At 35.0% G+C, this 15,236-nt stretch overlaps 1 protein-coding gene across 1 annotated transcript in view; it reads right to left on the bottom strand.

Annotated features, from left to right (window-relative positions):
• LOC126883192 (RING finger protein nhl-1-like) overlaps positions 1-15,236 on the bottom strand; it is an 87,687-nt gene that overhangs the window by 42,815 nt on the left and 29,636 nt on the right. Inside the window, exon 5 of the mRNA XM_050648439.1 lies at positions 12,501-12,733. Within this exon, the coding sequence (XP_050504396.1) occupies positions 12,501-12,733 (233 nt within the window). The remainder of the gene's footprint in view (positions 1-12,500; positions 12,734-15,236) is intronic.

Raw genomic sequence — 15,236 nt, 5'->3', positions numbered from 1 at the left:
AAGGTCCATTTGAAGTCTATATAGAATCCAAAACTGAAAATTTAAATATCGGGAAATATAACTATTTGGCCATAGCTAGAGAAATTTTTGATCTAAAATTAAATGACATCTTTAAAACTCATAAAAAAGGGATAAATAGAATCAGTGTGGAATTTAAAAATAGAAAAGCGGCAAATGATTTTTTGGACACAAATACGTTAAAATACAACGGATATGACTTTTTCATCCCTAATAAGAATGTAACCTGTAAAGGTATTGTGAAATTCATCAATTCGCGGTGTGTAAGTACTTGGAAGGGAAACGAGAAACGACCGTGCGCGAGTCGCGGAGAAATATTGCAACTATCTTAAATAATTCATATTGTCAATTGAAATTGTCAAATTGACGTATATTTCATACTTTCTGTCATTGAGGCAGAAAAATTATATATTGCTCCACAATATTGATATGATATGCAATTATTATATAAAGGTAAATTTAATTAATTGTATTTTGCTTGCAGTACTGCATTTTAATAACTAATTTTATTTACTACATACAATTGTTTACGTTTGCATAACATAACCTGCATCTTATTTTTTCTTCTTATTATTTTTTTGGACTATGGCCTTGACAATTATCCAGCAACCAGGACTAATATAATTGGCCAATATAATTAAAAGTGCGAATAAAAGTACAGAGCGTAGAAATTGAGGTCGCTTTGCCGAACTTGCACGGTCCCAATAGGGACTTCACAGAGGACACCCTGTTAAAATACTCAGAACCCAACACAAAAAATTGTAAAATTATTCATGTCAAACGCTTTAATAGAAGAATTAAGCAAAAAATGGGTGAGATATCTCAACAGGGCAGCCAAAGTGAAGAGGTGGTTACACTTCTCCCAACCGGAACTGTTTGTTATACCTTTACAGGGACTACTTTACTGAGGGGAGTATTGATCTGTGGTATAGAACGTAGAGTCTTGCCATATATAATGCCAGTTATACAGTGTTATAACTGCTTAAATTACGGGCACCCCAAAAATCTGTGCAAAACAAAAAATAATAAATGCATTAACTGTACTAAAATACATGAACCAAATGAAACGTGTGTTATGAAATGTGTACACTGTAATAGTCTTGAGCATAATAGCACAAGCCATCAATGTCCCGAATTTACCAGACAAAAAAAAATTAGAGAGATGATGTCTTTAGAAAATCTATCTTTTTTGAGGCTTCTGAAAAAAATACAAAAATAAAAAACATTAACCATCCGAGTGATTTCCCTGCTTTTCAAGGCCCTAAAAACTTGGAACCGCAAAGTATCCCACTAAACTTTAGACGAATGACACACGTCAGTAATCAACAAAAATCCAGCACCTATAGTGTCATGCTTAAAGGAAATAAAAGACGAGCACAAGATAATGGAACATATGATAGAGATCTACATAACGAAAGTATTTTAAACCCCAATGGTAGGCTGCCATCCTCTTCCTCCATGGCATACAGTAGGCCAAACTCACCAAATTTTAATAAAACCAATAAACAAACCTCTGAAAACGTTTTCAGAGAAAGCTCTCAGTCTCTTCAAGATATTATGAATATGGCTAGTAAATTAAATAATTCAGAGAACATGTTCTCAATTATATTGCACAAATTTGTAATTTTAAAAGCACAGGCTCACATACGTTTGACACAGGCTATTTAGATATTAACTCATCACCCCAACCATTTTATGGATCAAAATAAAAATCAAAAATCCCAAATGCAAGGCTGTCTCACTCTCATGCAGTGGAGCATTAGAAGTATTAAGCCAAATTATGATAATCTAAAAATCTTTATTAAAGAACTTAAACCAGATGTAATCTTATTAAATGAAACATGGACAAATAACACGTATATATTTAACATAAAAAACTATTTTATATACAGGGAAGATAGATATGATGGATATGGTGGCATTACGATCCTAATCAAAGATAGTTTCGAACACACTAGTATACGAGTGAGCAACTCTGACAGAACATCAAATATGCAAGTGATAGGTATAAACTTACCAAAATTTAATTAAATATAATTAACATCTACAACCCTTCAGGTCAGCAAATAAAACAACATGGAATAATATTAAAAAAGATTTTCATAAACCTTACATAATCATGGAAGACTTAAATGCGCATGATCAGGTATGGGGATGTGCTGATAACAACCATAATGGGAAAATAATAATGGAATTCGTTGACGAAGAACAATTAGTTATAATGAATGATGGTACCTCCACCCGAACGGTACAACCAGGACAGAATCCATCAGCAGTTGATCTTACCATAGTAACTCAAGATTTAGCATCTAAGTGTCATTGGTGGGTACACCCAGATACTGGACATAGTGACCATTTCCCAACTATATGTAAAATTAACCAAACACAATCCTCAGATGAAGGCAGAACATTAGGTACCAGACGAAATTTCAAACGGTCAGGTAATTTTTTAACGGTCAGGCCATGGAGTTGGAGTATTTACATTGTAAAAATGTCGTGTACCCCATCCTCCATGCTATGGCATGTTGGACGAGCCATACAGTCTGTAGTCAACACCCCGAGGTATGAGCGGGAACACAAAGTGTATCAATACTCTTACGCTTATGAAGCGCACCTGGCGCATTATAAGGGCCTTCACATTTTACTCTTTTTCAACTTATCTTGAGTAAAATGTCTTTAATCTTTCCTATCAGCCTCTCTTGGCTAACTCTTGTTTCTTCTGACCCCGAATGGCGATTAGGTTTCCGAAAGCAGACGGGTCACTATATTTCCTTCTACTACACCCTCTAGTAACCGAGCGATTACCGGTATAAGTAATCCCCCATCTACCGGCCAACGGCTTCGGGCGGATGAGTGGTAAATGGCAGGGCACTCTGTTGTCCTGAGACTGAGAAATCGGTCTCGAAGGCGGAGGAACCAAGACAGTGGTCAACGGCATCAGGATGCAGAAGGCAACGGGAAACCACGGGAAACACATCAATGGCAATGTTTAAAACGAAAAATTCCGGAGTAAAATGTTCCCCAATCGGATCTTCGGGGGAACAGTGGCAAACAAAGTCGTTAAACTTAAAAATAAAGTTATGAGGATAGCTACTTGGAATGCAAGAAGCTTGTATGCAACCCGGAAATTAATAAACGTAACAACAGAAATGGAAAGACTACATGTGAAAATACTTGGTATCAGCGACGTACAGTGGAAAGGATCCGGCAAATGTCCAACTAGAAACGGCATGTTCTACTATTCGGGAACTGATGATACAAACCACCGTTATGGCGTCGGAATAATAGTCGAAAAGGAAGTCAACAAATCGGTACTAAGTTTTACCCCATATTCAGAACGAATCATAGCAATCCAACTAAAGTCGAACAAAGGAAAAATTAACATTATTCAAGTCTATGCACCGACAGCGGAGAAAGAGGATGAGGAAATAGAAGAATTCTACAAGCAACTCAAAGACATTCTGGAATCGACCAAAAAAGAAGAGGTCACCGTAATCATGGGCGATTTCAACGCTAAAGTTGGTAAGATGAAAACTGATGGATGCACTGGTGAATTTGGAGTTAGACAACGAAACGACCGAGGTGAACGTCTGGTACAGTTTTGCCAAGAAAAAGAATTTGTAGTAATGAACACAATGTTCAGATTACCAAACCGTAGATTGTACACGTGGACATCACCAAGAGATAATGCAGACAACATCGTCAGGAATCAAATCGATTATATACTAATCAGAAGCCGGTTTAAAAACTCCATCACGTCTACAAAAACCTATCCAGGCACTGATATAGAATCGGATCACAATCCGGTGGTGGCTGTAGTAAATATAAGGTTCAAGAAACTACAGAAAAATGCAGCCAAACAAAAGATAGACGTTAAGCAACTGAACGACGCAACTATACTGGAAAGGACAAGAGAACAGGTAAACAACAATCTTAGAAACCTCGCGCTGCAAAAAATAGGAACACAGACAATGTAGAGGACAAATGGATGGAGATAGAAAAGGCCCTTATGACAGCTGGTGAAGGCTCCTTAGCTCCAAGCAAAATTAAGAAAAAGGAATGGATGACAAACGAAATTTTGGACCTCATGGAGGAAAGGCGAAGAAATAAAAACAACAAGACAAAATACAAAGAAGTGAACAGTGAGATTAAAAGAAAAATTAGAGAAGCCAAAGAGAAGTGGGTTCTGGAAAACTGCAAGGAAATAGAAGAATATGAAAGAAAGTACGATAGCTTTAACATGCATAAAAAGATCAAGGAAATAACAGGTAAAAAAGTGAAACAAGCATCCATCGTAAAAGACAAAAAAGGTAAAATAATTACAGATTTAAATGAAAAACTGGCAAGATGGACAGAATACACTGAAGAACTTTTTGCAGACGAAAGACCAGGAATAGCAGTGGCAGAACCTGTAGACGACACAACAGGGCCTGAAATCCTAAAAAGTGAGATAGAATATGCTATAAGGAACACTAAAGGGGGTAAAGCTGCAGGACCAGATGAAATTCCTGTAGAATTGTTGAAACTTATAGACGACGACACACTCGAAATAATGGTGAACCTCTTTAACACAATTTATAGAACAGGCATCATACCAAAGAAATGGCTCTCCTCTACTTTTGTCACAATCCCGAAGACGAATAACGCCAGAGAGTGTTCAGACCACAGAACTATAGCATTGATGAGCCACACACTGAAAGTATTTTTAAAAATAATTCACAAAAGAATATTTAATAAACTAGAAGAGGACATAAGCGCCACACAGTTTGGATTCAGAAGTGGACTGGGAACACGGGAAGCTTTGTTTGATCTGAGTGTGTTAATGTAAAGATGTTTGGATGTAAACCAAGACCTCTACGTAGGTTTTATAGATTTTGAGAAGGCCTTCGATAAAGTCAGACACCAAAAGCTGTATGAAATCCTAAGAAGCAAAAACATCGACAGTCGCGACATTAATATTATATCCAGGTTGTATTGGGGACAAACAGCAAAAATCAAGGTTGATAATGAATTAACCGAAGAAATTGAGATTCGTCGAGGTGTGCGTCAGGATTGTGTGCTTTCTCCACTACTATTCAATATATATAGCGAAACAATATGTCAGGAAGCACTCCTAGAGCAAAATATTGGTATGAACATTAACGGAGAGTTAATTAACAATATACGATACGCTGATGACACGCTAATAGTAGCAGATAACCTAGCAAATTTACAGTATTTGATGGAAAACATAAACACTCATATCAATAAATATGGTCTAAAACTGAACATCAAAAAGACTAAATTCATGATTGTAACGAAGAAACTATACACCAGTGTGAATTTAACAATAAATAATCAGCCAGTTGAAAGAGTTATACGTCCTACAAATATTTAGGGGTTGGCTTCACTGATACTAATGACCAGACAAGAGAAATCAAGAGGCGAATAGAGATAGCGAGACATTCGTTTGTCAAAATGAAAAAGTTCCTATGCAGCCGGGACATAAATATAAACTTAAGAACAAGAATGTTGAGGTGCTATGTTTTCTCCGTTCTGCTGTACGGCATGGAAGCTTGGACGCTGAAAAAGACAAACATCAAAAACATTGAGGCATTCGAGATGTGGTGTTACAGGAGAATGTGGAAAATACCATGGACAGAAAGAGTAACAAATCAAGATGTTCTGCTGAAGATGGGGAAGGAATGCGAAGTCATAAAAACCATACAAACGAAAAAACTGGAATATCTAGGCCACATAATGAGAGGAGAAAAGTACTCTCTGCTAAGACTCATCATCCAAGGAAAAATCTCGGGAAAGAGAAATGTGGGACGTAGGAGGATTTCCTGGTTGCGAAATTTAAGAGAGTGGTATGGGTGCAGTTCAATACAGTTGTTCAGAGCTGCAGCCAACAAAGTTAAGATTGCTGTGATGGTAGCCAACCTCCGATAGGAGACGGTACTGCAAGAAGAAGAAGAAATTTCAAAAAAGCAAATTGGCCAAAATACATGGGCACTATTTATAGAAACTAAGCTGTCTGATCGACATGACGTGGATTATGATGAATGGGATGATATTGTTAACTCTAGTGCAGAAGATAATATCCCTTACATAATAGTTAAAAACAAAACTAAGGGGGCACCATGGTGGGACAATGAATGCGATGAGTTAATAGAAAATAAACGAAAATCAATCAAGACTTATATAGATAACCAAACCGTGGAGAATTACATAAACTGTAATAGAATTAAAGCTTTCGTTAAGAAACAATTACAAATTAAAAAAAAATCTAGTTTTAGAAGATTTTGTGGATCACTTACGAGGGAAACTCCAATTAAAAAAATTTGGAACACAATTAAAAAATTTAAAACTCATTTTTCTAATATCCAAGTAATTTTCCCCAATAATGAAACCTCAATAAAAATTCTAAATAATTTAACTTCATGCAATGTACATCCCTGGTTTAACCTTCCGAGCCCTAGCAATGAAACTGTTGATCTAATAACCTACACTGAGTACGCTAATATAATAAACTCAACAAAAGGCCACTGGTATGGATAAGGTATCTTATTCCATGTTAAAAAACATACCCGCAATAGCAGAATTCCATTTGATAAAAATTTTCAATAATATATTAAAAACAAGTAAAATCCCTTGGCAGTGGAAACAAATACTAATATTACCTTTCCTAAAACCTACTAAATGTCCGAACAGTCCAGAGAGTTACCGACCAATCGCCTTAACGTCATGTGTAGGTAAAATTCTAGAAAACATAATTAAAAATAGAATAGAACACAATAGTATGTTCGTAGAACACAATAGTATTTTACCCAGCTACCAGCTGGGCTTTCGCAAAGAAAGTGGATGTAATAATGCACATGTAGCGCTTTCCCATATAATTTTTGAGAAGCAAGGCAGAGCTTTTACTGAGAGGAAAGCGGTTTTAACGGTCTGCCTTGATCTAAAAGCTGCTTATGATAATATAGATATATACCTTCTATATAGGAAAATGGCGGATTTAAAAATACCATATACATAATATAATAACCTAATTTTTGAATTCTTAAACAACAGAAACATTTATATCCGAGATAGGGAACACGAAATAATTGGACCCAACATCACTGATAAAGGGCTGGCTCAGGGATCTCCCCTGAGCCCAGTACTATTCAACATATATACCAAAGCGCTGCATGACATTATACCATCTAATTTCAAGCTAATTCAATATGCAGATGATCTAGCCCTTATAACAGTTGGTGAAGATATAAATAATCTTATCAGCTTAACTAATATATGTCTTACTCATATAACTCAATGGTTAACAGAAAGTAAACTACCCTTGTCCCATGGTAAATCCACTGCAGTAATATTTAACAAAAAGAAAAACATCACCAATAATATTCCGTTAAAAATAGAGGGAGAGACAATTCCTATTAGAGACTCAATTAAATATTTAGGGACAATATTCAATAATCGTCTTAACTGGATTGAAAACGTTAAACGTATTGAAACACAAGCTCAAAAAGGTTTGAATATAATGAGAGCAATATGTGGAACCTGGTGGGGAGCAAACCCCCATACACTCTCATTAATTTATAAAGGAATCGTAAGACCCCATTTGGATTATTCATGTGCAATATTAAAACCCTGTAGTATGTCCACATTCTTCATATTAGATAAAATCTAGTTTAAAGCTTTACGAATCATCACGGGCTATATGAGGTCTACCCCCACTAATGCTTTGTTAGCAGAAAGTGGAGAAATTTCATCAGATGCAAGAAGAAAAATACTTTGCGCTAAATTCTATCTGAAAACCCTAGCTGATCTGAGAAATCCACTGAACGACATCCTGTCAGAGTTGGGAACCAAAGTAAATTATAAAATAGGATTTTGGAAATCACAAGAGCCACCATATCTAATTGAAATCAAAAATAATTTTGACAAATATCTCACTAATCTATATAAAGTCGATCGAACTGAAGTATCTCACGGTAACAATAATTCAGACAACTTTCTCAACACACAAAAAATTGAAACGTATAGTCATCAGGAATTTCTTAACGAATTTTCAGCTACATATGGAAATTGTACATGGGTATTTACAGATGGTTCTTTAGATCCCGAGTCAAGGTCACTAGGTTTTGGGGTACACATACCTTCAATTAATTATAACTATGCATCCAGATTACACGAGCACACTCAAATATGCACTGCAGAAATTATTGCAATTAACAAGGCTGTATCTGTTTGTGTTGAAAACAATATAAAAGAAGCAATAATTTTTTCAGATGCTAAAAGTGCTATCCAAAAACTACATAACCCCACCTGGGGGACAAACAATCATATTGTAAACCTAACTAAAAGACTCATTATTGAGTCAATGGAAGCAGGATTTAATATAATCTTAGCTTGGATTCCAGGTCATACAGAAGCTGATAAATTGGCAAATATAGGCAAGACTTTAAATGTTCCTGCAGAGATTAAAATAGATAAATTTGACTTTTTACCTTTTATTAAACAAAAAATTGTAAATGAGTTTAAAGTTGAATGGACAAAACAGTTTAAAACTAAAGGGAAATGGTATCAACAATGTCAAAGTGATTTTTCTACAAACCCTTGGTTCCACAAATTCACATTTGTGGATCGAAGGCACTTGACATCTCTTATAAAGATGCGAACGGGTCATTGCCTCACACCAGACCATTTGTTTAAAATTAATTGTAGTGATACTCCATTTTGTGAAATCGGACAAATATGAAGTATAACTCATATATTACTTGAATGCCCAATTAACAAAACAAATCAATTTGACCTGTATCAGGAACTTGTTAATATAGGAAGTCCAACCCCCATTTCAATACAAAATCTCCTATTTAATATTAATGACCAAACCTTAAGAAAGATCAATCAATTTTGAACAATATTTCAAATTAAAATATAAAATAGTTATTAGATAATCATATTACAATGTATTTAACGAAGGGAATATGGAAAAATCCAGAATCCGGACCCTTTGAAAAGAGGATTCCCTTCAAATTGCAGTCTAAATACGAGAACTGGCCAAGTACCTAAGAGGTGGAGGCCAAGAAACTAAAGGAAGAAGAAGTAAATTGTTAATAATTATAAACAGCTTCGAACTCCCTAGGCAAGAAACAGGAAGGTTTCGTTCTAAAGGTCTACAAAAACTAAAATGTTGTCAGATACCTGGATTATTTAGAGTCCGAACATGGCCTATTTTTTGTTTATTTCCCTGGAGTAGATGTGCGTTTTCCAGCTGACGAGAAGAGGTGAAAGGCGAGTTTCTGGAGCCTAATAACTTGAACCATATCAGCTTAAGGAATAAACTCTGACAGAAAATTCTGGCCCTCTCGGTTGGGAGTTGGGCAATAGGTCGGTAACCCGGTTACCGTAAAAAGTACAAAATCATGAAATCTTTAAATAAGCCTCAGATAGATCGGTCTTATCGACGACGACTTAAGGAAAGACACATAATATGTGTCTTTCCTTAAGTCGTCGTCGATAAGACTGATCTATCTGAGGAGTCGTCGTCGATAAGACCGATCTATCTGAGGCTTATTTAAAGATTTCGTGGTTTTGTACTTTTTAAGACTACGAACTCGGTACCAGGATCACAGGCATCGGTTCTCAACGAGTGTTGAAAATACAAAATAGGGCTAGCAGCAATACAAGAAATAAATGGTTAGGACACGGAATAAAAGGCACAAAGACGTACACAATACTACATATATAATGGAAACAAAGAGGTCGAAATAGCCTTCATAGTTGACAATCAGATGAAACAAGCCACATTAGATTTTAAAGCCTTTAATGAAAAATGTCTAGGGGAGACCGGGGTAGAACGGGATACTTAAGAAAGAAAAAATCATAGAAAGAAAACTAAACTGTATATTAAAAAATAACAAAGACAGACAGGATCACTTATTATTAAACTTCATATAATTTACTTCATTTATTATCCAAATTGCTTAGTTATTTGTTTATAAAGAAATTTACTTATCAGTCCGAAATTCTCATTTTGTCCCGGTTACGGGGCAAAATGGGAAATGCTAAGGGGCAAGATGGGAATGTATTTTAGTCAGGCTGGCAGAGTTCACAAATATGAGCACCTTCGTTTTCTTCCTCAACATCTATGCAGGAATTATGAGCCCATCCATGGCAGACACTACACACTACCCATCCTTCAGTTGACTGCAAATATAAGTATCCACAGCAGATGCAACCACAATCTTCATCATCGTTTGATGAGTCAGTGTCCATCTCGATTTCTTCTTTAGATTCCTTTGATTTTTTTATTAGTGTCAGTTTTAATCAGATTCTTCTTAAAAAGTTTAAATGCTGTAAAGTAGCGGCAATTTAGGAGAGCGGGGCAAGATGGGATAACATCCCATCTTGCCCCGACCGCTTTGCCCCAACAGACATCATTTCAAATAAAATTAGTAATTTCTAACGTAAAAGATATAAAACGGTTCACAGCACGCAATATTAAAATTCAGTATTAACATATATTTGAATGAAAAACGTGATAAAACTGCTTGCTTACTCACCTTATATTCTATAAATATCACCAAAATTTTTAACAAAACAAAAGAAAACGGTTTTTATGTCTGTAAAGAAGCATACTATGTGACTAGAAGTTTCTTTCTAATGACTGAAGTGAAAGTTCGTTCGAATGGCGCTATTGCCAATAATATGACGACTATAAGTTATGCACACCGATGCATTTCTCGTTCTGCCCCGAGCCTCGTTTTGCCCCGGTCTCCCCTACCTAAACTAAGAATAAAAACAAAATCCTTAATTTCACAATCGTTTGCATACAATGCCCAAATGAAGAATATAAAATAAATAAAAGAATAGTTCTTCGAACAGCTAGAAGAAGTATAATCACCGAGAAATGATACCAAGATCAAGATCTTACTAGGAGATATGGATGCGCAATAGGCAAAGAACTTTTCTTAGAAACCATTTATAGATATCCACTCTATCAAAATACCAATCAAAATGGAGAATTATTAATCAACTTTGCCTGTAGAAAACACGTGATCATAAGCCCGACTTTTTCCCCACACCGTGATATACACAAAGCGATATGGATTATGCTTGGTCGAACAACCTCCATCCAAATTGATCATTTCTTGAAAGAAAAAAGGATCGTAACAAGAATTACTTCTTTGTTCCCACTGAACATAAGGCATCTACTGTCACTCTCCATTTTTGCCGATCTTGTGCTTTTTCTCTGACTTCTTTCCATGTTAGGCCAACGTTTTCTGCTTATTTAATAATTGTTTTCTTCCGTGTATTTATCGGTTTCCCCTGTTTGCGTTTTCCTGGAGGTTGGAATTCCAATGCTTGTTTTGTTATGTCTGTGTCCGGTTTCCGCAGAGTATGGCCCACCCATTTCCATCTTCTCCTTCTTATTTCTTTATGTATTGGTTCTTGTTTCGTTTTTTTTTCATAAGTTTGAGTATGTGATCCGGTTGGGCCAAAATATTCTTAGAATTTTTCTTAAGCATTTGTTGATGAAGGAAAAAACCTTTCCAGTATTGTGTTTTGTTATTCTCCATGTTTATGATCCGTATAGTAATGATTTTACATTACTATTGAAGATTTTTACTTTGGTGTCCAGTTTTGTCTCATTAGATTTCCATTATATTATTTAACATATAATATGCTGTCTGTGCTTTGCCAATTCGTGTTTAAATATCCTCTTCTGCTTCTCCTGTCGTGTTTAGTATGCTTTCTAGATATCTAATTATTTCCACTGATTTTAGCTCTTGGTTTTCTATTTGTATGCCCATTTCTCTCGGTGTGTTAATCTTCATGAATTCAGTTTTATTCGTGTTCATGTTTTATTCATATTTTTTTAAGTGTTCGCAACGCAACAAGAATTCAAGATATAAGTAAACTGCCGAAGAAAAGCATGTTACGGATCTGACCATTAGTACAGATAAACTATGGATGCAGAATTCAGAGAAACAGGAATGACAAACAGAAACAAACAACAAAACATACAAAAATTGAGCCAAATGCGAACTCCTTGTAGGACAAATGCATGCGCTCATAAACAAGATTTATGTATGTATACATGAGGAGCTGGCGTGCTCATTTCTGTTTATTATAACGACGAAAGAGTGCATTTCATTTCAGTTCGAACTACCACAAGTGTTCCTGATGAGAGTTGAATAACTCGAAATACGTGTGGAATAATGGTGGTGTCCGAATTGAAATCGTCTTTGTACTTCCGTTTCAACGTCTTTTCTCGTAAAGTGTGCAAGAGATAGTGTTATTCAATGGTGAACTATACATAAATTGTCAAAATAAAAGGTTAGTAATAATAACGGTACTTAGTTCAATGTTTCAATATCAAAATTGTAACAACAAAAAACTTTAATTTTTAAAATACTAAATCAAACGAATCTTGTTTGTAGGGAGGTCTACAAGGAGGCTTTAATTATAGATATAATTAAACATTAAACACTTACCTTGCTTTAAAAGATCTGGATTTATAATGTTTTACCATTGAAGCTACATTTTCAAATGGATTTTCTACTTTTTCAGATTTTACTTGTTCATCGTGGACGTCGTTATAGACTCCCTCTTTGACCTGATCAATACGAATTCTATCAGCATCATACATTATGCGAGCTTCGCCAAATTGGTAAATTTCTTCGAAGAGTTTTGCCGTTTCTCGATGAATATTCATATAGTTACTTATCTAAAAAAATCGTTTTAATTTTTCCAACTATTAATAAATAAATAAGTATTATTTTACTGGATTGAAATATCTTCCTTTTTCTAATTAAGTGTTTACCAGATTAACATGTTACACATAATCAGGTAATACATAACTAATAGTAGGGGAGGAAAGTATGCTCGAGCAGTCACCATGCTTGGAAAGTCACTCGAGCGTTATAAAAACCTATTGAGTTGTGAAGAATAGGTCCTAAACCTAAAAAGTACAGTTTTCCATTTAAGCAGGGACTTTCCATTTTTTTAATTGATTTTTCCATTTCCAACAATCGTTTTTTTCGATTATAGCGCTATCTATCTATAATTTGAAAAAATATCTCGAATAAAAGTTGCTTATTTTGACGTAAGGAATCCAAATCTGCAATAAAAAATGGGGCTCCTATTTAAGATTTTAAAGTAACCGTCGTGTTTAATGTCATTCGATAGATTTTTCAAAAATATAGATTACCTACGTGTATTTTGCAGTTTTTCGATCTGATGTTTATTTCGCGAAATATCGCGAGATGCCTATTTAAAATTTTAAATTTACTCCCACCCCTCGCCGTGGGGGGTGGTGTTTGGTATCTTTCTATAGATTTTTGAAAAATATTGTCACGTATTTTTTTATTTTTTCGATCTGACGTTTATTTCTCGAAATATTCGTTTTTTTCTTGTGAAACTTTTTGACTCGCCCATTTCCTTATGCCCCGCTCAAACCGTCAGATTTTTGAAATATACACTGCTCTGCATGTACTTAACTTACCTACCTTATCTTAATCTGACGATTTCGAGTTTTTCTAAGGATAGATTTTTTTCTGACCCCCCTTAACAAACTCCCCTGTATTAGGATCCAATATATGGCAGGGGTACATTTACAAGGTACAAGGTTTTTCCCCATATGATAATCTGAAGCGCTCGAGTAACTGCAAAAATCCCCGCTTGGGCTCCCCTACCATAATTAGTTCTCATAAATTGCAATATTATTCTATATTCCTTGCCTGCAAAGGTAAAATAGTATATGTGAAAAAAGTGAGTTTTGAGATAAATGACTTTTTGTTCTTTTATTGTGCCGTTTTGTCGTTTATAAAGTTAGACCAGTGAAATTTGGAATATAAAAAAAATATGTTATTATAATAATTATTACAACAGCAAATAGGTTTAGTTTTTTCAAAGGTGCTTGTAAAATGACATATACTGTTTTACCATTTTTCCAGTATACACAAAGAGTATATAAAAGACTTTATACGTATATACCGTCGGGGGAAATAAAAATTCCCATTGGTCATACTATGGTAAAAGAGTATATGAAATGTTTATACTATTTTACCATTGGAATTGGGACACTATTTTTATGAAATATGTTACCGTATAACAGCATATACCACATAATATATCCTGTTTTACCAGTAGAGTTTAAAAAAATATATAACATAATACCAGGGATAAGCAGTGTATGACGATGTATACTATTCTGCCTTTGTAGAGTTTGTCGAATATACTGTTTTACCATAGCAGAGACGCAAGTACACGTACTCATATAATGTTTCACCAGTGTCACATTTTGAAAACTAAACGAGATAGAAATAAACTAAAAATTGCATAAGAAAGAGCGGAAAAAATAACCCAGTTTCGGCGGCAAATTCAAAAATCGATTTTTTTCACATATACTGTTTTACTTTTGCAGGCAAGATTTGACTAAACTATAACTATCGAATTATGTGGAGTGGCCCATTCTCTTCTATAAGACATCAATTTCTTCGATCTCTTATTAAATCCTTTACGGAATTATTTATGGAATTTCTCTGTTTTCCGTAAATTCGCCGTCTTAATTATTCTTCATCTTGGGCTCCTCAGCCTCCATGATAAACCTTCCTAGACAGTAAATCCCAAGAATTTTCTATGGTGAGAGCCTGAGGCAAGTTTGGAGGAATCGTTTTTGGTAAAAAAATGTGTGGCGTTGTCGAAGCCAGATTTGGGCATCTCTTCAGTAATTGCATGATGCTAGGTCGTGTATAAAACAAATCGTCATTAGCATTATGTTCGTGGAAAAACTGTAGCAATTTGTTATCAATATAGCTCTGACTATCTCTTCCTATAAAAGATCGGGATACACCCATGTTAGATCATAACTAAATAATAATAACATAGCTTAAACCTTAGATCGCTTTAAGCTATGTTATTCACCAGACAATTTTATCTGCAAATTTTGCTTTGTTTGTATCTAAGATTGTCAAGGCATTCATCTACTTTGTCCGTGTAAAATCCATCGTTTCTCTGTATTTCAGAATTACTCAAAGTGAAATAATTTTTATCATCTAAAATAAGGATTTTTTTTTCAATGACAAAGTGTACCCGCCTCAGTTGACAACAGCATCTTCGGATACGAAGCAGTCGCGCTTGAGAGTATTTGGATTACTTACATTTCTTTCGATATTTAAGACCATTCCTCCTCAATTCAACTATCTATCCAAAATGTCTTAAGATTTTAT

This window comes from Diabrotica virgifera, chromosome 4 (assembly GCF_917563875.1).
Source record: "Diabrotica virgifera virgifera chromosome 4, PGI_DIABVI_V3a".
NCBI lineage: Eukaryota > Metazoa > Arthropoda > Insecta > Coleoptera > Chrysomelidae > Diabrotica > Diabrotica virgifera.
Note: the sequence above shows the minus strand (reverse complement) of the source record. Positions and strands in the feature narration are given on the sequence as shown.